Source organism: Antedon mediterranea, chromosome 8, assembly GCF_964355755.1.
Source record: "Antedon mediterranea chromosome 8, ecAntMedi1.1, whole genome shotgun sequence".
Lineage (NCBI taxonomy): Eukaryota > Metazoa > Echinodermata > Crinoidea > Comatulida > Antedonidae > Antedon > Antedon mediterranea.
In genome coordinates this window covers 121,499-146,000 of record NC_092677.1, presented here as the reverse complement: position 1 = coordinate 146,000, position 24,502 = coordinate 121,499, and the positions used below count along the sequence as shown (strand labels likewise).

At 35.1% G+C, this 24,502-nt stretch overlaps 2 protein-coding genes across 2 annotated transcripts in view; both read left to right on the top strand.

The window, feature by feature from the left end:
• The window catches only part of LOC140056102 (conserved oligomeric Golgi complex subunit 8-like), a 7,139-nt gene extending 4,793 nt beyond the window's left edge, over positions 1–2,346 (top strand). The window contains exons 8-13 of the mRNA XM_072101354.1: positions 316–515; positions 680–764; positions 930–1,117; positions 1,240–1,408; positions 1,746–1,824; positions 1,961–2,346. Of these exons, the coding sequence (XP_071957455.1) occupies positions 316–515; positions 680–764; positions 930–1,117; positions 1,240–1,408; positions 1,746–1,824; positions 1,961–2,052 (813 nt within the window). The 3' untranslated portion in view covers positions 2,053–2,346. The remainder of the gene's footprint in view (positions 1–315; positions 516–679; positions 765–929; positions 1,118–1,239; positions 1,409–1,745; positions 1,825–1,960) is intronic.
• Positions 2,347–3,936: 1,590 nt separating this feature from the next.
• The window catches only part of LOC140057016 (multiple epidermal growth factor-like domains protein 8), a 37,461-nt gene continuing 16,895 nt past the window's right edge, over positions 3,937–24,502 (top strand). The window contains exons 1-22 of the mRNA XM_072102549.1: positions 3,937–4,333; positions 5,296–5,459; positions 8,210–8,431; positions 8,530–8,704; positions 8,864–8,958; positions 9,136–9,352; positions 10,210–10,399; positions 10,538–10,680; positions 10,808–10,942; positions 11,174–11,378; positions 11,737–11,830; positions 12,024–12,204; positions 12,295–12,464; positions 12,562–12,756; positions 12,994–13,173; positions 14,201–14,443; positions 14,806–14,909; positions 15,092–15,220; positions 15,962–16,066; positions 16,972–17,193; positions 17,608–17,765; positions 18,113–18,378. Of these exons, the coding sequence (XP_071958650.1) occupies positions 3,937–4,333; positions 5,296–5,459; positions 8,210–8,431; positions 8,530–8,704; positions 8,864–8,958; positions 9,136–9,352; positions 10,210–10,399; positions 10,538–10,680; positions 10,808–10,942; positions 11,174–11,378; positions 11,737–11,830; positions 12,024–12,204; positions 12,295–12,464; positions 12,562–12,756; positions 12,994–13,173; positions 14,201–14,443; positions 14,806–14,909; positions 15,092–15,220; positions 15,962–16,066; positions 16,972–17,193; positions 17,608–17,765; positions 18,113–18,378 (3,990 nt within the window). The remainder of the gene's footprint in view (positions 4,334–5,295; positions 5,460–8,209; positions 8,432–8,529; positions 8,705–8,863; positions 8,959–9,135; positions 9,353–10,209; positions 10,400–10,537; positions 10,681–10,807; positions 10,943–11,173; positions 11,379–11,736; positions 11,831–12,023; positions 12,205–12,294; positions 12,465–12,561; positions 12,757–12,993; positions 13,174–14,200; positions 14,444–14,805; positions 14,910–15,091; positions 15,221–15,961; positions 16,067–16,971; positions 17,194–17,607; positions 17,766–18,112; positions 18,379–24,502) is intronic.

The following is a 24,502-nucleotide window of genomic DNA, read 5'->3' as shown; positions in this document are numbered from 1 at the left end:
CCTTATATGGGCACATCACACTTTTTTTTGTCAAACTAGTTGATAGTCTAAACAGAGCTTAAAACAAATATGCCAAAAAAAAGGATTAGAAAACTGTTAGCATAGAAAGAAAGTGTTAGCATAGAAAGAAAGTGTTAACATAGAAAGAAAGTGTTAACATAGAAAGAAAGTGTTAACATAGAAAGAAAGTGTTAACACTAAAAGGACAAAACTGTTTTTTTATTTGTGGTGTCTTTAATCGTTGCACATCGTTGTACTGTATTACAAATTTACTACAATCAATCAATTTAATATGATCATTTTACTTCCTTTTAGGTTTCCAATTTTTTACAAATGTTGGAGATTGACTTAAATATTGGTGTAGGTAATCGTTTGGACTCTCTATTAGGCCAGTGTATGTATTTTGGGCTATCATTTAGCCGCGTTGGAGCAGATTTTAGAGGGTTACTGTCTCCTCTCTTTCAACAAGCAGCTCTAAAAACATTCTATCATACGACACAAGAAGCAACAGAAAGGTAGATGGTTTTAATGAATACTTTTCTTTATTCCTTGATAAAAAGATGTTTGTCATTATACCTACATCAAGGCCAATAATAATATTGATTGTATTATTTTATGATTCATTTTTTTTAAAAAACCATTTTTATATGTTATTTATTTGTTTTATGGTTTTACATAGGTTTTCTGATGTGATGCAGTCGTATACACTGATAGCAAGTCCTTCTCTAATATCATCTACTAGTTTTTCATCTGTCTCTTTACAGGTATATATTGTAGGAATTTACTTGCATTTTTAATACCCTGAAATATTAATTGTAAACTTAAAGATTACTGTGATAAAGTAGATGGACAAATGAAATGACTTCAAAATTAAACTCTTGCTATTACCATATATTAAATAAAGTTATTTATAATTTGTCTTTTTTTAGGGTGATAAAAACATGACACCTCCTGCGACCCTTTTAGAGTACACTCCTTTAGCAGTTTACACTAATAATATTCTAACAGCATTCAATGACCTTCGACCTTGTGCACCAATAGCATTAGCTCCTGATGTTGCCAGGCAACTGCAGTGGTCGCTTAAAAGTGCCATGGAAACAATTGTAGCCTATCACAGGTGAGAATATCCATAATTGGATTCCATATTATATCATTCTCAAATACCAACACCATCAGGTGCAGGTTATTTAGTTTTATTCATTTGCATGTTGACTACAAACACAAAATCTATATTTACAGGGCAGAAGAAACAACATTTAATGATCAAGAGAGGGCGCTGTTTGTTAAGCTGTGCAAGACAGCATGTGATGAAATGGTTCCATTTTTAAACCGTTGCCTTCAAGTATTGTTTCCTGCAAGTAGCATTGCTCAAACCCTTGGCGTAACAATCCATGATTTGTCAAAGATGGTAATTAATTTGTTCAAAAGGACGTAACAATTAATATTACAGAGAAGATTATGTATGTTCACATTAAACAAATTTGTAAACTAGTCTGTGATAGAGATGTAACTTACACATGTCTGCTGTCCTTATATGCTAGAATCCCTTAATAAAACCCAATGTCCTTTGATTAGGGGTTGACAGTAGTGTTAAAACATATATTTTCCCTTTTTCGTTTCTCCAGAAAATGTCCTCTTAATATTAAATAGGGTTTTCCTCTGAATAGGGGTCGGTGTCCTGAAGGAGTTGTTTTACTGTACTAGGTGCGGTACCTAATATAACATTGTATGTTTTTTTCCCTTAGGGTGGTATTGGTGTTATAGATATTGCTGACGTATTACATGGCATCAGACAACTTTTACCTCCTACTGAACCAACAGAAGGTGATTAGATATTTTGCTATTAAGTCTAGGATAACAATTCCTCTTGGATTACTGATTTGATCTTAGCAGCATGCTTAACAAAAGACTAATAAGTATGGTGTGTCATTAAACTAATACTCCTGTTTGTTATACACAGATGATGTTACCACTCCAACATCAAGCGATGAACAAGAACAAGTAGATAGTAGTAAAACAACAGTTGACCTTGCAATAGCAACCAAGGAATGAAACATGTACTCTAACGGCAACAAGTTGACCTTACGATAGCAACCAAGGAATGAAACATGTACTCTAACGGCAACAAGTTGACCTTACAATAGCAACCAAGGAATGAAACATGTACTCAAACGGCAACAAGTTGACCTTACAATAGCAACCAAGGAATGAAACATGTACTCTAACGGCAACAAGTTGACCTTACAATAGCAACCAAGGAATGAAACATGTACTCAAACGGCAACAAGTTGACCTTACAATAGCAACCAAGGAATGAAACATGTACTCAAACGGCAACAAGTTGACCTTACAATAGCAACCAAGGAATGAAACATGTACTCAAACGGCAACAAGTTGACCTTACAATAGCAACCAAGGAATGAAACATGTACTCTAACGGCAACAAAGAATCTATTTATTTTCAAGACAATTAGTGAACTTCTAGGAAAATTATAAAATAAAAATAAGTGTGAAGTTCTTGACTATCTTGTTATCAGGAGAGAGAATAGATTTATAACACAAATAATGAGTATTCTACACTGTAGAAAGAACAAGACTACTAACAAATGCAGCATTTTGCAATTAAGAATTAATTTTGTAATATAGTTAAATTTGGTATGAGGTCATTATATTGAATTAAATAATGGTATTGTTAATATTTATTTATTATACAATTAGGTATCAATTCAGATTGAACAAGCATCATCATACTGCTGCTGCTCAATGTGCTTTGTTTCCATTGACACACAAAAATGTGTAATATTATTGTGTGTTGTGTTAACCCTAACAAGCATCATCATACTGCTGCTGCTCAATGTGCTTTGTTTCCATTGACACACAAAAATGTGTAATATTATTGTAATAAATGTATAGAATATGACATTTTTGTTCATTAACTTACTAAAACCTTTGTACTGTATATGAAATCTACTTATCTACTTATTTTAAAATCAATCTGGTCGGCCACAGTTTCGTTCTGCTTTATATTTCTAACTTCTCTCTGAGCATAGAGATATTAAAGTTCACTATAATATCTCTGTGCTCCGAGTCACATCCTCTGGCTCAATGAATACACTCTGGCAAAGAAAGCAATACAGTTCTATTTTGTAGAGTTACGTACACCAACCAAAGTTCATATGACCCTGCCACTAATCTGACATCGAATTCGCTTCATATAACATCATAAAGGAGGCGTACAACGTCATCAACAGATGACGTCAAGAATGACCAAGCTGCATTAACACTCCGCAGTCAGTTGAGAAGGATCTCTGATAGAGATCGAAACGTTCGAGTAAGTACTCCGTTAACTTGTGCTTTTACAAAAACGAAATTTGTCATCTATACAAAATCGAAGCTAAATGAAATTCTTTCAAGATCATAAAACAAATTGCAAAATAAAATTGTTAATTTTGGAAAGATCACATCCGAAACCTTGACAGCCCAGGAGGAGCAGTCTTAGACACTTTTACAGTTTGCCTTCGTCCTGGATTTATAATTTTAAAATCATAATCATCTTAATCGTATTTTGAGAGTCGCACATGGGTTGATGTATAAAAAAACTGCTGTACATGTACTGCCAAAGGGTATCCAGGAATTAGGAACATTATCATATGAGATATTAAATTCAATACAGAAATGCGTGAAGGTCTTTAATTTACATTATTATAGAAAATCAGACATTATGAACTCGGCAAAAAGCCCACAGGGAACAAAGTTAATCCACTGTATGCCCACCCCAGCAGAAATTGACAACATCGACCAATCAGCTGGGTTTGTTTATTTTGACGAAGCCATTTGTATGACGTCATCATGGGCATGTTGGGCTGATTTTTGTTTCTTCTGATTTATTGTTGTGCTTTTTACCTATATTTTTAGAAATAAACATGCTTAGAAGTCATGGAGCTTGAAAGTAGGAATATTGAGGAAATTGACTGCGAACACAAACAATCAAAATGTTGCCTAAATTGTAATATTTCTATACAAATGTGGAAGAGTTGGAGGTTACCCAACACGGCGGTGGAGGCTGCTAGGCCCAGACTTGATGGTCTTGGTGTAGGGACTTTCAAGGGCTTCTCTGCGCGTTGTTGCAACTCAGTTGGGAGTAGCAGAATGGGCCTAAGATTTATATATATTTTTATCTTATTAGTTATAAGTTTTTCTATTGTAAATGGAAATGCTGGTAAATGTAGGGATCGAGGACGGGTTGTATTCAATAATGATACGTCTGGAATCATTACAGATGGGCTTGACCAGCCCTACAAACAAATCGATCACTGTGAATGGTTAATCAAAGGTGAGCATACAGTAAAATCAAACACTAATTATATACTGTATACTCTAGCCTTGGCCTAGTGATTATGTATATTTTGCGCTAAGTAAAGAAACATTGTTTACAGGTAACATAACTATATATTGTTGTCATATTTGCAGTTAAAAATATGCGTTATTAAATTATTGTTATTTTGTTCAGTAATATCGATTATCGGCCTCCTGTGTGTGGTACAGTTTTGTTTGGGTTTTAAATATTTGTATACATGCCAACAATCCTCTTTTGGCCGGGAGACTCCCGTATTTATTTTTAGACTCGTCTAGCGGATTTATATTTTGCTCCCATTTTTTACATTGTTATAAGTATATTGTTTTTTGCATTAAAATTTAGCAAAAAGTGTAACACAAGCATATTATACGATATTTAAGCCATTGTACGACCATCTGCGGTCATAATTTTTAGATTTTTTCTCAACGGAAAGGGATTCCCATCACATAGCCACCTTGCAATACCACTTGTGACGTCACACCTGCACCCCTTCAGGGAATAATTTCGCCAGTGTAGCATAGCAAAAAGCTATACAAAACAACAATATTGCTACACATTTCTAAAATTATGTAGCAAAAAATACAATACAAAACTATGTTTCTTGACTCAAAAATCAGTTTGATTAGCAATTTTGCTAAACAAAATTACAAAATGAAATTTTTCCCTGCCCTTACTTCTCGATAATAGATAGAGGGTGCTGTTAACTTAAAAAAACACCATCTCCTGTTTTTTAAACTTCAGATGTTGGCATGTATGTATCTGTCGCACTATATTTCAATCACCGATTAATGATTTAATTTTAAACCCCCAGGAGTGAGTAACCCCTTTGCCCATGATTTTAAAGTTGGTTAATATTAGGTTAAAAAGGTTTATCTGGAAATAGGTTAAGTATAGAAGTCTAATAGTTACAATGTTTCAAAACATATATTATTTTGTAGCTGCTGATCCCAGGTCGTATATTGTTCTGCACTTCAACCAATTTGAAACAGAGTGTTCGTATGATTTTGTGTTTGTTTATGATGGTGCTTCGTACAATAGCCCACTACTTGCCAGTCTAAGTGGTGACACTTTACCATTGCCAGTTATTGCTCGATCAGGAATGGTAAGTATTCACGTTATCTTTATAAATGATTATTTTATTTGCAATTTATTATAAAGAATGGGAAACTGATTTGAGGGTCATTCCATCTCAGATCACCCAATGAGTTAAACCCTACCTCTTCCAATTTTGATGAAATTTGGTATATGGGTGATTCATAGCAATTAAAGCCAAAATTTCAAATTTTAACTTTATCGGACCAACGGTTTTCAAGATATCGCAATTTCAATTTTCGGTTTTTACGCAAAAAAGGGCGCGTCCGCCACGTTTCAAAGAGCTGTATCTCGGGAACTATAGGTTCGATTTTAAAAGCAAAGGTATTTTTGTAAAGGGGAGACCATAAGGAATCTAAATATACTAATTGTGTGTGTTTTATGTTAATTTTAAGTTGAATAAAACTTTGACATATATTTTGACCTTGAAATTGACCCCGTGGAACACGCCCGTTTTGTTGGTGACTATCATGAAAAATGTAGCCCTACGTGTCAACTACAACATATACAAAAATTGGAGGGGTTTTTTTCTTTGTTTCCATGAAATTACAATTTGAAGTTGACATACCTCTTCCTTTTAGTGTATTTTTGGTGTCTGTCCATGCATTACTTCAATGTCAATTTGATGTATTCCAAAATTAATTTTATTTACAAACTAAATATTATTATAATGTTACAATTGTCTATGTCTGGCCTTTACTCCTTGTCATCTGGACAATTCAAACAGTATTTAGAAATGTTGTGGCGATCATTTTGGGAAATACTGTAATTCCTAGTCGAAGAGGATTTTATAAACGGAGAGGATTTTATAAACGGAGAGGCTATAATACAATGTACATTTGATTCAGGAATCCAACAACAGTCTTCTTTGGACGGCCAATAAAAGGTTTTCGCTGACCCATGAGGATGCATAAATTTAATTTGAAAATCCCCAAACTCTTCTGAGAGTGAGACATCCACCACCAAACCAATCCATGGGACACCATCATAACTACAGCACACAAAATTCTGAAGTCTAATAATGGTGGGTTGTGTATCAGCAACAATTTCATTTTCATCACTGAAAGATTCTTGAATCACTACCACATCCGGAGGGTTTATCTGGGTACTAAGTTTGTAGACCTGCATCTGTGCCAGAGAAACGGGAACAAAGCGATGATATTGTAATGTACCCTTGATGGTCTGGGCGAGGTTGAATCTCGGCTTTATTTCTTTTTCTACAGTAGATACCTCATCTATTCCCACATGAAAAAAGTTGATGCCTGGAATGTCCATATGAGCGAGTCATATGGCCGAGCGGTTAAGGCAGGGGCGCCGTTTACCGTACCTAAAAGACAACAACATCGGCAAGGGTTCGAGGCCGACTCGCTCCTCTCTTCAAGTCTTCTCGGATAAGGACTATAAACCATAGTCCAGTGTACACAGTTATAACATGTGTGTACTTTAAAGGACCCAGTTCATTATTCGAAAAAGAGTAGGGGGTTACCCCGGTGAACTGGTTCACACAATAGCCCCTGTATCAGGGGGATTACCACCTATCTGATAGGACAGTGACTAATTCACTATTGATAATCCTTGGCCACATTGCCTAAAGACATAAAATAGAAATAAAAAATTACACAGTAGTCGAACATACTGAGAGATGTGATAATATGACATTCAGTCAAACGCTGTAAGCTTCTCTTAGTGACAAGCCTCTTAACTGTTCCACCTATGCCATCACACGCACTCTTGCCATGTGATGTAGCGAAAAAATTCCACTCGGCGTCTAAACCAAAATCTTCCTGGTAGTGGCAAAGGTTAATAAAGTAATATTTGTTTTTGTATTGGCCGCCACATCCATCTGTGAAATAATGAACTTTTTTCATGGTTGGTAGTTTTGTTTTTATATAGGGGATGACAACCTTTAAAAAGGCATATACAGTAACTGTTGTATGTTCTCTGCAATCACTTATTATGCATATGTTAATGTGCATAATAACATAGTAAGGACACTAAACTATGTGTCAAAATTGATTTGAAAAGTATGTGAGTTACCCAGTATTTCTCATATCAAAATACATCTACTGTTTAAGTGGGCCTGATGAGAAAGCGTAACAATAAGACACCTTAACAGTTAGTGTTCACACTGTGTATAAGTATAACAACACCAAAAATACACTAAAAGGAAGAGGTATGTCAACTTCAAATTGTAATTTCATGGAAACAAAGAAAAAAACCCCTCCAATTTTTTTATATGTTGTAGTTGACACGTAGGGCTACATTTTTCGTGATAGTCACCAACAAATCGGGCGTGTTCCACGGGGTCAATTTCAAGGTCAAAATATATGTCAAAGTTTTATTCAACTTAAAATTAACATAAAACAAACACAATTAGTATATTTAGGTTCCTTATGGTCTCCCCTTTACAAAAATACCTTTGTTTTTAAAATCGAACCTATAGTTCCCGAGATACAGCTCTTTGAAACGTGGCGGCCGCGCGCTTTTTTGCGTAAAAACCGAAAATTGAAATTGCGATATCTCGAAAACCGTTGGTCCGATAAAGTTAAAATTTGAAATGTTGGCTTTAATTGCTATGAATCACCCATATACTTCATATATACATATATTTCATCAAAATTGGAAGAGGTAGGGTTTAAAATTCCATTTTTTTTGGGTGAACTGAGATGGAATGACCCTTGACAGGCAATCTGCTTTAGGTTATCAAGTGACTTCTTAGAGTCTGTTCTGGGATTAAATTTCGTTTTCTTTTCATTTCAGATGCTGATATATTTATATAGTGATACAAATTATGTATTGAAGGGATTACATGCATCTTACATTGTGGAAGATTGCTTGTATAATTGTTCTGGTAATGGGATATGCCAAGACCATAAATGCATCTGTAACAATGCATATACAGGAGAAGCCTGTGAGATTAAAACATGTCCTAAAGATTGTGGTGCCTCCCAAGGACATGGCATCTGTCATCGCAATACCAATGTAAGTTCTTTCTTTATTCTCATCTTTTTTTTTTAAATCTCTTATGAAAATAAATGCCATTTGGTGATGTTTAAATGTTTTTTGTTGTTATTTGTCAGGGTTCTAGTTATTGTGAATGTTATGATGGTTATATAGGGGATGATTGTAGCCTATCAACCACAGACAGTAGTGACTGGGCCACAAATGTTACAATCTCTACCGGATTACCAGTTCCTAGAACTGCACATGGTGGAGCTTTTCATCCTAAAACAAATGCCATCTGGATATTTGGTGGTAAGTTTATTTCTAACTAAATGCATGTAATTATTAGGATAACTTTTGAACTTTTAATGTTCATAATTTACAATGTTTAATATGCAAAGTTTATGATTATAATAAATTTGTATTTTAAAATTTTCTGTAATTTTTCCTAAAAATGTTTTCATGTTATAGGTTTTGATATGAATAGAGTGCTAGATGATATAATAATGTTTAATTTTACATCAAACACATGGCAAGATATCCAGCCAAGCACTGATATTAAACCAGTAAGTTGACATTCTTACAATTCACTCAGCTTAATACCAATCTTAAAATCTGATTCCAACAAAGTACCAACTTTGGCATTATCAATCAGCAGACAGATATCTGTTCTGTTTTCACCGATTGTTTTCTTTTGTAAATTTTTACTGATTATATTCTGACTCTGATAAATGTATTCACAGGTTGGTAGACGTTCTCACACAGTAGTCTTATATCAGGATGAGCTAATAGTTTTTGGTGGTATGCTAAGTAATGGCTCTTACTCCAATGAGTTGTGGTCTTTTCAAATAACATCATTTGAATGGCAGTTATTGCATCCTGGTGCACATTCTGTACCTGTTGCTAGGGCTGACCACTCTGCCTCTATTGTGGAATATTCAGGTCTATACATATTTGGAGGTAACATTTTTATTTTGTTTTTTCCAGTATTCTTAATTTATTGTATTGACTATTCTTGTAAATTTTGTGAATATTTGTGTGCCTAAACAGTTAAAGACACCTTCCCTACAATTTGTGACGTTTTGTAAAACGTCACATATATACTTTAAAAACATTAAACCAGGTCATTCCTTGTCTTAAATGTACGTTTTATGGTAAATTATGATAAAAAGTGAGAAACAATGCACTACCTAGGTAGCTCGCGGCGACTGACCTCTCGTGGACGGTCTTTAGGCCTAGCCTAGCTAGGCTTAGTTTTGTAGGCCTAGCTGGTAAACATCGGTAACGTACGAACATCGTACGCTAGCTATATACCTAGCCTGACGTTGTATAGTTGCTGCATTAATTTTCTTTCTATTTTTGCCAGACTCCGTTGATACAAATTGGGAAAAACCCGGTATTTTTGCTGAAAAGTTAGGAGTCTTCCATTTGTTTTGGCCTCACGATTGATCGAAAAGTGGGTGAATTACAGAAGAAAAACAGAAATATCAATCCGCGCGCAATGCATTTTGGGATTTATAGCGGGCCGCTATAATTATTAGAATCGACTTATTTTTCACAATTTTAACCATTTAAAGACGAAAAAAGTTATCGCAATAGGACCATATAGTATTATTTTTAGATTAAATATAGTTTGTGATCTTAAAATAGATCTAAAAAACGTAGGGAAGGTGTCTTTAAGTTATACTGTAAATGGTGATACAATAAAAAACAGTAAATCTCACTATTGTAATCAATAAATTATGTGTATGATAATTTCACAGCAGATTAAAATCTGTGGTTTCTATTAATATATTAATGAAATATATTTCTATCAGGTCATTCAAGAGATGAAGACTTCCTTGGAAGTCTGTTCAAATATGACCTAGTTCTTAGAAATGGGTGGAGTCTTGTTAAGCCGCTTGGCGGACTAGAGTATGATGTACGTGTCTCTGGCCATAGCAGTGTATATCATTATGACTCCAAGTCTCTTATCATTTTTGGTGGATTTCGACCAAAATGGCTCAAGTAAGATTTATTAAACTTAATATTAAGTACTTCTAATCTCTTTAGTATAGAATACCAGATTTTGTAGGCCCTATGAATTAACCAAAATTGTTTTAAAAGTTTACAGATATGTTTTTGTGTTTTTTGTTTGTTTTATAGAGTAACAGCTAGAACCAATGAAACGTATGCCTTCCATATTGATAAACTGTATTGGATGGAATGGGAAAACCGCATAAAACGTGCTCCTCTTATGCGTGCATTTCATACAGCTGTAATCATGGGAAACTACATGGTAGTATATGGTAGGTTAATCCACCTTTTGAATGATTGCATTGTGATAAATATTATAGATTTGAGATACAAACCTGCAATTTAGTGAAAAATGTTGGATTCCATTCAAATCATGTTGTATCATGTCTTTATTCACAGGAGGAAATGTTCATGTATTTCGTGGGAAAAAAAAGAATGTTGTTGAGAAATGTTATGAAGACCAAGTGTCATTCTACCATTTAGGTTGTCATCGCTGGCTTACAGATGAAGAAATCAGCCAAGACTTCAGAAAAGGTTCTTACATCATCCTATTATTTATTATTATTACTGCTCTTTGTGTTTAGAATGAGGATGATTTAATCATTCATTTTATTTTTATTGTTATTTATGTCTTTTGTCATATTGTGTTTTTGCGAGTCCCTAATAATCAAATATTGTTGAAATAAATAAATCATTTACAAACATTATTTAATTGCTCATAGCTTTCAACATTTCATCATACAAACCATTGTGCTTTACTTGTAGCCACAAATGCAACAATTCATCACCCAAGAGGTCGTTTTGGTCACATTGCAGCTGTTAGAAATGACAACATTTTACTCATTGCTGGAGGGTTTAGTGGAACGGCACTAAATGATTTAATAGCTGTTAAAGTTGCTGGTTCAGTAGCTACAAACTCTGCTAGTCATCATCCTGCTGAATGCAATACATTTTGCCACATGCACACAAGGTATGTGTGAATGAATTACATATCCATTGACATGTAATGGGTCTTACCATTTTGATCACTAATTAAGAAAGAAAGTTTTGTATAGAAGCATCTTCTGAGCTATATAGCAAGAATCGTTGATAACAACTAGTGTTCTATTCAATATCAGATTTACTGGATCTAACTTCACTTCCTAAGAACATTAATGATTCATTAACCAAACTTAGTTTCATCTAAAATTCTTGATTCATCATTTAGTTAGTTTCATCTTCAAACCAAAAATCACCTATAGATGAGAATTATTGAAATGAGTGTCATTATTTTATTTTAATTTAGCATTGGTTGTTTATTTTCTTGTTTTTTGTCATTTTGTGTACAGCATGACATCGTGTGAGCTAGACCCTGATTGTGGATGGTGTTTGCATACTGTTGCTGACAACACACCAGCATGTTTACCGCATAGCCAGCAAAATGTAAGTTGACATCTATCATTCAGTTGTTTTTATATTTAGCCAATTCCTGTACAACAAAACAAACATTTAAAATTATCAATATTTTTATTACCAATAATACATATTAATTTTGATCAATACACCCATAAATATATTCTTTTAATAATCAAGTTTCTTGGTAGTAAGCTGGTGTTTTTAATTATTCCCTTTAAAGATGTGTGCTGGTAAATTTCAACTGAGTGATTGTCCTGGTGTATGTGATGTATTAACAACCTGTGAATCGTGTACCATTTGGGGTCAAGGAACTGGACCTATAACATATGCTCCTGTTGGTGTTAGATTGAATGAGAAGTGTGGTTGGTGTGTCCAGGATGCAATGTGCACAAGAATTAATGGTAACATTTTGTTTACTTTTTCAAACTTTTATACTCAATCAATACATGTAGAATTTGTTGATAATGATGTTCTGTTACTTTTCATAACAGAAGTGTCTGGATTCTGTCAAGATCTGATCAACTCTACATCTATTACTGGATGGTGGGGGAGAAATGGATTGTTTTTAAAAAGATTTGAACAGTGCAGGACTGATGACTTTCCACCAGGCTTGACATTGATAAAATATACAACACCAATCAATAGGGCACATCCAGATGAGGTAATCACACTTGTATACAATGCTGCACCAACTACTTATTTTATACTTGTCTTATTAATTGATAAAAATAATAATTTGAAAACTGCAATTTTTTCAGGTTGAAATCATAAGGAACTCGGCTTATCATTTTACATTTGGCAATAATAAATATGAACATATGACAATCATGAAAGGGTTTATATATCCAAACGAAGCAGAACCACCGCATGGAAGTCGTCTACGTGTCTGGATAGGGAGCAATGAAGAGGATAATACCAGTATTATTATTAGCAATACCCCAACACAAAATAAGGTAAGGTCTCCTTATTCCCTAAAACGCCAAATAAAGGTAGCTAGCAAGTTGCAAGTTAGGCTAAGCAATAGTTTATAAGATAAGTAGCTTGTATACATTGAGCAAATTAGAGTGGCTTTTTATCAGTCAGTTCTTCAGTGGTTTGTCCTTTCTTGCTTGCTTGCTTTTGGAGGTAAAAATCAGTATTATGCTGCTTTTAGTAAGTATTCTTTGTAAATAATTATTTTTTATTTGTAGTTTCTCAAAATCCAACCAGCTGAAGGTGAGGCAGTAACTCCAGATAACTCTGATATCTTCCGTAACGTTTCACGTGGTGTCAAGTATTACATGAACCTACAAGATATTAGCTCTGCTAGGTATTATTCCTTGGACCTTCAATGGAATGGTAATCTTGAAAACGGCCGTGATAGATTTCAAGTGAGTACTTAAATTACTGTACTAATCTACTACAGTACTAAACTGTATAGCCTAATCTACTACTACATGTATACTATATCTGTATGTTGCATTTAACAGTACCATACACTGTAAACTGTATAGCCTAATCTACTACTACATGTATACTATATCTGTATGTAGCATTTAACAGTACCATACACTGTAAACTGTATAGCCTAATCTACTACTACATGTATACTATATCTGTATGTAGCATTTACATTTAACAGTACCATACACTGTAAACTGTATAGCCTAATCTACTACTACATGTATACTATATCTGTATGTAGCATTTAACAGTACCATACACTGTAAACTGTATAGCCTAATCTACTACTACATGTATACTATATCTGTATGTAGCATTTACATTTAACAGTACCATACACTGTAAACTGTATAGCCTAATCTACTACTACATGTATACTATATCTGTATGTAGCATTTAACAGTACCATACACTGTAAACTGTATAGCCTAATCTACTACTACATGTATACTATATCTGTATGTAGCATTTAACAACAGTACCATACACTGTAAACTGTATAGCCTAATCTACTACTACATGTATACTATATCTGTATGTAGCATTTAACAACAGTACCATACACTGTAAACTGTATAGCCTAATCTACTACTACATGTATACTATATCTGTATGTAGCATTTAACAGTACCATACACTGTAAACTGTATAGCCTAATCTACTACTACATGTATACTATATCTGTATGTAGCATTTAACAGTACCATACACTGTAAACTGTATAGCCTAATCTACTACTACATGTATACTATATCTGTATGTAGCATTTAACAACAGTACCATACACTGTAAACTGTATAGCCTAATCTACTACTACATGTATACTATATCTGTATGTAGCATTTACATTTAACAGTACCATACACTGTAAACACTGTCTGCATCTAACAATACTCCATATTATTTCATAAAATAATAATAATATTTATATTAATATTAATTAATGTTTTGTAGGATTTAACTGAAGAGTACCTACAACCATTCTACAGTTCTGATTGTTCTCAATACACCAATTGTAAAGCATGTCTAACTGATGCTTCATGTGGTTGGTGTCCTACAAGTTTTACCTGTGAATTTCGTAATGGACCAATTGTATCCTCAACACGCTGTGGTGTGAACCCAAGTCATCACTTGGTGTTGGACTTTATGATATGTGTCAATTGTGACTACCATATTAGTTGTCAATCTTGTACTCAGGTAACTAATATCTTGTATGATGTGTGTCAATTGTGACTACCATATTAGTTGTCAATCTTGTACTCAGGTAACTAATATCTTGTATGTGTGTCAATTGTCACTACCATATTAGTTGTCAATCATGTACTCAGGTAACTAATATCTATATCTTGTATGTGTGTCAATTATCACTACCATATTAGTTGTCAATCATGTACTCCGGTAACTAATATCTTGTATGATGTGTGTCAATTGTGACTACCATATTAGTTGTCAATCATGTACTCAGGTAACTAATATTTCGTAAAAAGTCATAAATATAGTTTTCCAGTAAATATCACAGTTTTGATGTAAAAATTAATTTAGAATGTATATTTTTTTAGGATGGCTTGTGTGTGTGGAATCCTGATAAATTGATATGTGATAGGAAAGGCGGTTATGAAATTTCAATCAGTTCACCTGACCAATGCGGTGACCCTTGCTTGATGTAAGTCAATCAATCATGACATTTATTTTACCTATTATCATTATAAAAGGTAACATTATATAGAAATACAATTAAAGAATAAGTTTGTGCTATACTAAATATGTTATTGATAATTTGTATTAACAATTCAGCTTGTGGCTGGTGTTAAGAGACTAATGATAGTTCTTAATTTTACATTACAGGGCAACTTCTTGTCTTAGCTGTACTAGTAATCCAACCTGTGGCTGGTGTGAAGAGACTAATCATTGTTTTGTGTATGGCACATATACATTGTTGTTTCCATTCGGTCAATGTTCACATTGGTATGACGAGTAAGTCCAAATTAACATTTTTTATCTTTAAAATGTTACTGTAATTATAGATAATTATGTGAACCACAACTATTTGAAATTTTTATTAAGATCAGTCTTAACATTAAGATCAGTCTTAACATTAAGATCAGTCTTAACATCTGAGGGCGTGTGGCGCAGTGTGTTGGACGTTGGACTACCGATCGTCAGACCTAGGTTCGAATCCAACTCTCGCCGCATTGCTTGTATCCGTAGGCAAGATACTTTACTTACGTTGCCTCTCTCCACCCAGGTGTATAAATGGGTACCCAGTTAGATCTAGACACAACTGCGCTGGTTACCGGCTGCATTATGGGAGTATGTTTCCATACGTGTTTGATCCCAAAAAATACTGGGGTAATAATGCTTGTAAAGCGCCTTTGAGCATGATTACTCATGAAAAGGGCGCTATATAAATCTGGTATTATTATTATTATATATTATATATCAGTCTTAACATAATAAGATCAGTCTTAACATAATAAGATCAGTCTTAACATTAAGATCAGTCTTAACATTTAGATCAGTCTTAACATTAAGATCAGTCTTAACATTCAGATCAGTCTTAACATAATCAGATCAGTCTTAACATAATAAGATCAGTCTTAACATTAAGATCAGTCTTAACATTAAGATCAGTCTTAACTTTAAGATCAGTCTTAACTTTAAGATCAGTCTTAAGATTCTTAATAATTATTTTAATATTTGTTCTTTTTTTTGTAGGCCATCTAAGTGTGTTGATTGCTCAAAATACACAAGTTGTGTTGATTGTATTTCTGCATTTCAGTGTGGCTGGTGTACTGATCCTACAAACTACTTGGTTGCCAAGTAAGTTTCTCTCACTCTATTACTGATCCTACTAACTACTTGGTTGGCAAGTAAGTTTCTCTCACTCTATTACTGATCCTACTAACTACTTGATTGGCAAGTAAGTTTCTCTCACTCTATTACTGATCCTACTAACTACTTGATTGGCAAGTAAGTTTCTCTCACTCTATTACTGATCCTACTAACTACTTGATTGGCAAGTAAGTTTCTCTCACTCTATTACTGATCCTACTAACTACTTGGTTGGCAAGTAAGTTTCTCTCACTCTATTACTGATCCTACTAACTACTTGATTGGCAAGTAAGTTTCTCTCACTCTATTACTGATCCTACTAACTACTTGATTGGCAAGTAAGTTTCTCTCACTCTATTACTGATCCTACTAACTACTTGGTTGGCAAGTAAGTTTCTCTCACTCTATTACTGATCCTACTAACTACTTGGTTGGCAAGTAAGTTTCTCTCACTCTATTACTGATCCTACTAACTACTTGGTTGGCAAGTAAGTTTCTCTCACTCTATTACTGATCCTACTAACTACTTGGTTGGCAAGTAAGTTTCTCTCACTCTATTACTGATCCTACTAACTACTTGGTTGGCAAGTAAGTTTCTCTCACTCTATTACTGATCCTACTAACTACTTGGTTGGCAAGTAAGTTTCTCTCACTCTATTACTGATCCTACTAACTACTTGGTTGGCAAGTAAGTTTCTCTCACTCTATTACTGATCCTACTAACTACTTGGTTGCCAAGTAAGTTTCTCTCACTCTATTACTGATCCTACTAACTACTTGATTGCCAAGTACGTTTCTCTCACACTATTAATATTACATCGTCTAGATTTAACAAAATTAAAATTATTTTTGACTGTGTGCATGATGTAATAAGGATTGTTATTATATTTAAGATGTATAGAAGGTGACTTTAATGGACCATTGCAATCTGAGTGTACGTACATCAGTGCAACTAATGTAACATCTCCAGCCATCTGGGATTATCAAAAATGTCATCTGTGTGAGCGACATCAGAATAACTGCTCGGGGAACGCCACTTGCATTGATGAGCACCTTGGCTTTTCTTGTCGTTGCAACGAGGGATTTGAAGGAGATGGTGTAACTTGTCAAAAAACGTGAGTATAATGAGAGATATGAAAAAGATGGTGTGATTTGTACAAAAAAGAAAGATATAGATCAAATTTTTATTGAGAAATAAAACTATAATCCAAGATCCAAGTGTAAAACTCTGTTTACACTATTAAACTTTATGTGACAACAAAATTTAATGTGTCCATATGTCACACGACATCATATCACTACTATATTTATTAATTTTAGCAACATTAAAACAATACATAAACTTTGAGTGTGCCAAGGAGTGGCAAAAGAGGTCAAAGGACCACTGTCGCCATAAGACATGCCACACCACACACAAAAAAGAGCTGAATGTTTGATTTAATTGCTGTTAATTTGTTTGCAGATGTACTGAAGCCTGTGTTAGGGTTAGGGTTAGAATTATTAAAATTAAACTGTTAATTTGTTTGCAGATGTACTGAAGCCTGTGTTCATGGAAGATGTTCAAATCCCTTTGAGAATAAATGTAGCTGTGAAATAGGTTGGACTGGTAACAGATGTGAGGTAGATTGTGAATGCAATATGCACAGTACTTGTTTGAAAGGTGTTGCCGTATGTGATCAGTGTCAACGTATGTATACTCTTCTCTTATATATTTAGATATATTGTCAAGGATACATAGACACATTCACTATCCTTCTCAAAGAAACCCAGGACCCTTAACCACCAACTTCAATAACCTAACCCTAACCCTAACCCAGGACCCTTAACCACCAACTTCAATAACCTAACCCTAACCCTAACCCAGGACCCTTAACCACCAACTTCAATACTTTATAGTTACTGCATCTCATCTACAGTTTTGGTTTTTGGAAAAAAATATGCCGAATATATAAAAAAACAATTTTGAATTCTTTATTGCTATTTTGTAAGTTTTGTTATCCTGTAGTTGTTGAAATCTTACACTTTTCTTAACAGACAACACAACCGGTACGAGATGTGATAGCTGTTTAACTGGTTTCTACAAAAAGATCACTACAGCTGGCTTTACTTGTGAAGAATGCTCCTGTAACGGTCATGGTGACCCAGCTAAAGGGTTTTGCAACTCTTCCTCCGGTCGATGTTATTGTAGAGACCAAACAAATGGAACCAACTGTCAATACTGTTCAGGTGGTCTTTATGGTGATCCAAGGTATCAAAGGCTAACATATATTTTGAAAGCAAAATCATTTTTTTGTATTGTTGTATGAGACTTACTGTACAATGTATTAGTCAGGGCCATACAGTAGGTAGGAAGAAGAATAGAACTGTAATGAGACTTACTCTACAATGTATTAGTCAGGGCCATACAGTAGGTAGGAAGAAGAATAGAACTGTAATGAGACTTACTCTACAATGTATTAGTCAGGGCCATACAGTAGGTAGGAAGAAGAATAGAACTGTAATGAGACTTACTGTACAATGTATTAGTCAGGGCCATACAGTAGGTAGGAAGAAGAATAGAACTGTAATGAGACTTACTCTACAATGTATTAGTCAGGGCCATACAGTAGGTAGGAAGAAGAATAGAACTGTAATGAGACTTACTCTACAATGTATTAGTCAGGGCCATACAGTAGGTAGGAAGAAGAATAGAACTGTAATGAGACTTACTCTACAATGTATTAGTCAGGGCCATACAGTAGGTAGGAAGAAGAATAGAACTGTAATGAGACTTACTGTACAATGTATTAGTCAGGGCCATACAGTAGGTAGGAAGAAGAATAGAACTGTAATGAGACTTACTCTACAATGTATTAGTCAGGGCCATACAGTAGGTAGGAAGAAGAATAGAACTGTAATGAGACTTACTCTACAATGTATTAGTCAGGGCCATACAGTAGGTAGGAAGAAGAATAGAACTGTAATGAGACTTACTCTACAATGTATTAGTCAGGGCCATACAGTAGGTAGCAAGAAGAATAGAACTGTAATGAGACTTACTGTACAATGTATTAGTCAGGGCCATACAGTAGGTAGGAAGAAGAATAGAACTGTAATGAGACTTACTGTACAATGTATTAGTCAGGGCCATACAGTAGGTAGGAAGAAGAATAGAACTGTAATGAGACTTACTCTACAATGTATTAGTCAGGGCCATACAGTAGGTAGGAAGAAGAATAGAACTGTAATGAGACTTACTGTACAATGTATTAGTCAGGGCCATACAGTAGGTAGCAAGAAGAATAGAACTGTAATGAGACTTACTCTACAATGTATTAGTCAGGGCCATACAGTAGGTAGCAAGAAGAATAGAACTGTAATGAGACTTACTGTACAATGTATTAGTCAGGGCCATACAGTAGGTAGGAAGAAGAATAGAACTGTAATGAGACTTACTCTACAATGTATTAGTCAGGGCCATACAGTAGGTAGGAAGAAGAATAGAACTGTAATGAGACTTACTGTACAGTGTATTAGTCAGGGCCATACAGTAGGTAGGAAGAAGAATAGAACTGTAATGAGACTTACTCTACAATGTATTAGTCAGGGCCATACAGTAGGTAGCAAGAAGAATAGAACTGTAATGAGACTTACTGTACAATGTATTAGTCAGGGCCATACAGTAGGTAGGAAGAAGAATAGAACTGTAATGAGACTTACTCTACAATGTATTAGTCAGGGCCATACAGTAGGTAGCAAGAAGAATAGAACTGTAATGAGACTTACTGTACAATGTATTAGTCAGGGCCATACAGTAGGTAGGAAGAAGAATAGAACTGTAATGAGACTTACTCTACAATGTATTAGTCAGGGCCATACAGTAGGTAGGAAGAAGAATAGAACTGTAATGAGACTTACTCTACAATGTATTAGTCAGGGCCATACAGTAGGTAGCAAGAAGAATAGAACTGTAATGAGACTTACTGTACAATGTATTAGTCAGGGCCATACAGTAGGTAGGAAGAAGAATAGAACTGTAATGAGACTTACTCTACAATGTATTAGTCAGGGCCATACAGTAGGTAGCAAGAAGAATAGAACTGTAATGAGACTTACTGTACAATGTATTAGTCAGGGCCATACAGTAGGTAGGAAGAAGAATAGAACTGTAATGAGACTTACTCTACAATGTATTAGTCAGGGCCATACAGTAGGTAGCAAGAAGAATAGAACTGTAATGAGACTTACTGTACAATGTATTAGTCAGGGCCATACAGTAGGTAGGAAGAAGAATAGAACTGTAATGAGACTTACTCTACAATGTATTAGTCAGGGCCATACAGTAGGTAGCAAGAAGAATAGAACTGTAATGAGACTTACTGTACAATGTATTAGTCAGGGCCATACAGTAGGTAGGAAGAAGAATAGAACTGTAATGAGACTTACTCTACAATGTATTAGTCAGGGCCATACAGTAGGTAGGAAGAAGAATAGAACTGTAATGAGACTTACTCTACAATGTATTAGTCAGGGCCATACAGTAGGTAGGAAGAAGAATAGAACTGTAATGAGACTTACTGTACAATGTATTAGTCAGGGCCATACAGTAGGTAGGAAGAAGAATAGAACTGTAATGAGACTTACTCTACAATGTATTAGTCAGGGCCATACAGTAGGTAGGAAGAAGAATAGAACTGTAATGAGACTTACTCTACAATGTATTAGTCAGGGCCATACAGTAGGTAGGAAGAAGAATAGAACTGTAATGAGACTTACTGTACAATGTATTAGTCAGGGCCATACAGTAGGTAGGAAGAAGAATAGAACTGTAATGAGACTTACTGTACAATGTATTAGTCAGGGCCATACAGTAGGTAGGAAGAAGAATAGAACTGTAATGAGACTTACTGTACAATGTATTAGTCAGGGCCATACAGTAGGTAGGAAGAAGAATAGAACTGTAATGAGACTTACTCTACAATGTATTAGTCAGGGCCATACAGTAGGTAGGAAGAAGAATAGAACTGTAATGAGACTTACTGTACAATGTATTAGTCAGGGCTATACAGTAGGTAGGAAGAAGAATAGAACTGTAATGAGACTTACTGTACAATGTATTAGTCAGGGCCATACAGTAGGTAGGAAGAAGAATAGAACTGTAATGAGACTTACTCTACAATGTATTAGTCAGGGCCATACAGTAGGTAGCAAGAAGAATAGAACTGTAATGAGACTTACTGTACAATGTATTAGTCAGGGCCATACAGTAGGTAGGAAGAAGAATAGAACTGTAATGAGACTTACTCTACAATGTATTAGTCAGGGCCATACAGTAGGTAGGAAGAAGAATAGAACTGTAATGAGACTTACTCTACAATGTATTAGTCAGGGCCATACAGTAGGTAGGAAGAAGAATAGAACTGTAATGAGACTTACTGTACAATGTATTAGTCAGGGCCATACAGTAGGTAGGAAGAAGAATAGAACTGTAATGAGACTTACTCTACAATGTATTAGTCAGGGCCATACAGTAGGTAGGAAGAAGAATAGAACTGTAATGAGACTTACTGTACAATGTATTAGTCAGGGCCATACAGTAGGTAGCAAGAAGAATAGAACTGTAATGAGACTTACTCTACAATGTATTAGTCAGGGCCATACAGTAGGTAGGAAGAAGAATAGAACTGTAATGAGACTTACTGTACAATGTATTAGTCAGGGCCATACAGTAGGTAGGAAGAAGAATAGAACTGTAATGAGACTTACTCTACAATGTATTAGTCAGGGCCATACAGTAGGTAGGAAGAAGAATAGAACTGTAATGAGACTTACTGTACAATGTATTAGTCAGGGCCATACAGTAGGTAGCAAGAAGAATAGAACTGTAATGAGACTTACTGTACAATGTATTAGTCAGGGCCATACAGTAGGTAGGAAGAAGAATAGAACTGTAATGAGACTTACTCTACAATGTATTAGTCAGGGCCATACAGTAGGTAGGAAGAAGAATAGAACTGTAATGAGACTTACTCTACAATGTATTAGTCAGGGCCATACAGTAGGTAGCAAGAAGAATAGAACTGTAATGAGACTTACTGTACAATGTATTAGTCAGGGCCATACAGTAGGTAGCAAGAAGAATAGAACTGTAATGAGACTTACTCTACAATGTATTAGTCAGGGCCATACAGTAGGTAGCAAGAAGAATAGAACTGTAATGAGACTTACTGTACAATGTATTAGTCAGGGCCATACAGTAGGTAGGAAGAAGAATAGAACTGTAATGAGACTTACTCTACAATGTATTAGTCAGGGCCATACAGTAGGTAGGAAGAAGAATAGAACTGTAATGAGACTTACTGTACAATGTATTAGTCAGGGCCATACAGTAGGTAGGAAGAAGAATAGAACTGTAATGAGACTTACTGTACAATGTATTAGTCAGGGCCATACAGTAGGTAGGAAGAAGAATAGAACTGTAATGAGACTTACTGTACAATGTATTAGTCAGGGCCATACAGTAGGTAGGAAGAAGAATAGAACTGTAATGAGACTTACTGTACAATGTATTAGTCAGGGCCATACAGTAGGTAGGAAGAAGAATAGAACTGTAATGAGACTTACTGTACAATGTATTAGTCAGGGCCATACAGTAGGTAGGAAGAAGAATAGAACTGTAATGAGACTTACTGTACAGTGTATTAGTCAGGGCCATACAGTAGGTAGCAAGAAGAATAGAACTGTAATGAGACTTACTGTACAATGTATTAGTCAGGGCCATACAGTAGGTAGGAAGAAGAATAGAACTGTAATGAGACTTACTGTACAATGTATTAGTCAGGGCCATACAGTAGGTAGGAAGAAGAATAGAACTGTAATGAGACTTACTCTACAATGTATTAGTCAGGGCCATACAGTAGGTAGGAAGAAGAATAGAACTGTAATGAGACTTACTGTACAATGTATTAGTCAGGGCCATACAGTAGGTAGGAAGAAGAATAGAACTGTAATGAGACTTACTCTACAATGTATTAGTCAGGGCCATACAGTAGGTAGCAAGAAGAATAGAACTGTAATGAGACTTACTCTACAATGTATTAGTCAGGGCCATACAGTAGGTAGGAAGAAGAATAGAACTGTAATGAGACTTCTCTACAATGTATTAGTCAGGGCCATACAGTAGGTAGGAAGAAGAATAGAACTGTAATGAGACTTACTCTACAATGTATTAGTCAGGGCCATACAGTAGGTAGCAAGAAGAATAGAACTGTAATGAGACTTACTGTACAATGTATTAGTCAGGGCCATACAGTAGGTAGGAAGAAGAATAGAACTGTAATGAGACTTACTGTACAATGTATTAGTCAGGGCCATACAGTAGGTAGGAAGAAGAATAGAACTGTAATGAGACTTACTCTACAATGTATTAGTCAGGGCCATACAGTAGGTAGGAAGAAGAATAGAACTGTAATGAGACTTACTGTACAATGTATTAGTCAGGGCCATACAGTAGGTAGGAAGAAGAATAGAACTGTAATGAGACTTACTGTACAATGTATTAGTCAGGGCCATACAGTAGGTAGGAAGAAGAATAGAACTGTAATGAGACTTACTCTACAATGTATTAGTCAGGGCCATACAGTAGGTAGCAAGAAGAATAGAACTGTAATGAGACTTACTGTACAATGTATTAGTCAGGGCCATACAGTAGGTAGCAAGAAGAATAGAACATTAATGAGACTTACTCTACAATGTATTAGTCAGGGCCATACAGTAGGTAGGAAGAAGAATAGAACTGTAATGAGACTTACTCTACAATGTATTAGTCAGGGCCATACAGTAGGTAGAAAGAAGAATAGAACTGTAATGAGACTTACTGTACAATGTATTAGTCAGGGCCATACAGTAGGTAGGAAGAAGAATAGAACTGTAATGAGACTTACTGTACAATGTATTAGTCAGGGCCATACAGTAGGTAGCAAGAAGAATAGAACTGTAATGAGACTTACTCTACAATGTATTAGTCAGGGCCATACAGTAGGTAGGAAGAAGAATAGAACTGTAATGAGACTTACTGTACAATGTATTAGTCAGGGCCATACAGTAGGTAGGAAGAAGAATAGAACTGTAATGAGACTTACTGTACAATGTATTAGTCAGGGCCATACAGTAGGTAGGAAGAAGAATAGAACTGTAATGAGACTTACTGTACAATGTATTAGTCAGGGCTATACAGTAGGTAGGAAGAAGAATAGAACTGTAATGAGACTTACTCTACAATGTATTAGTCAGGGCCATACAGTAGGTAGCAAGAAGAATAGAACTGTAATGAGACTTACTGTACAATGTATTAGTCAGGGCCATACAGTAGGTAGGAAGAAGAATAGAACTGTAATGAGACTTACTGTACAATGTATTAGTCAGGGCCATACAGTAGGTAGCAAG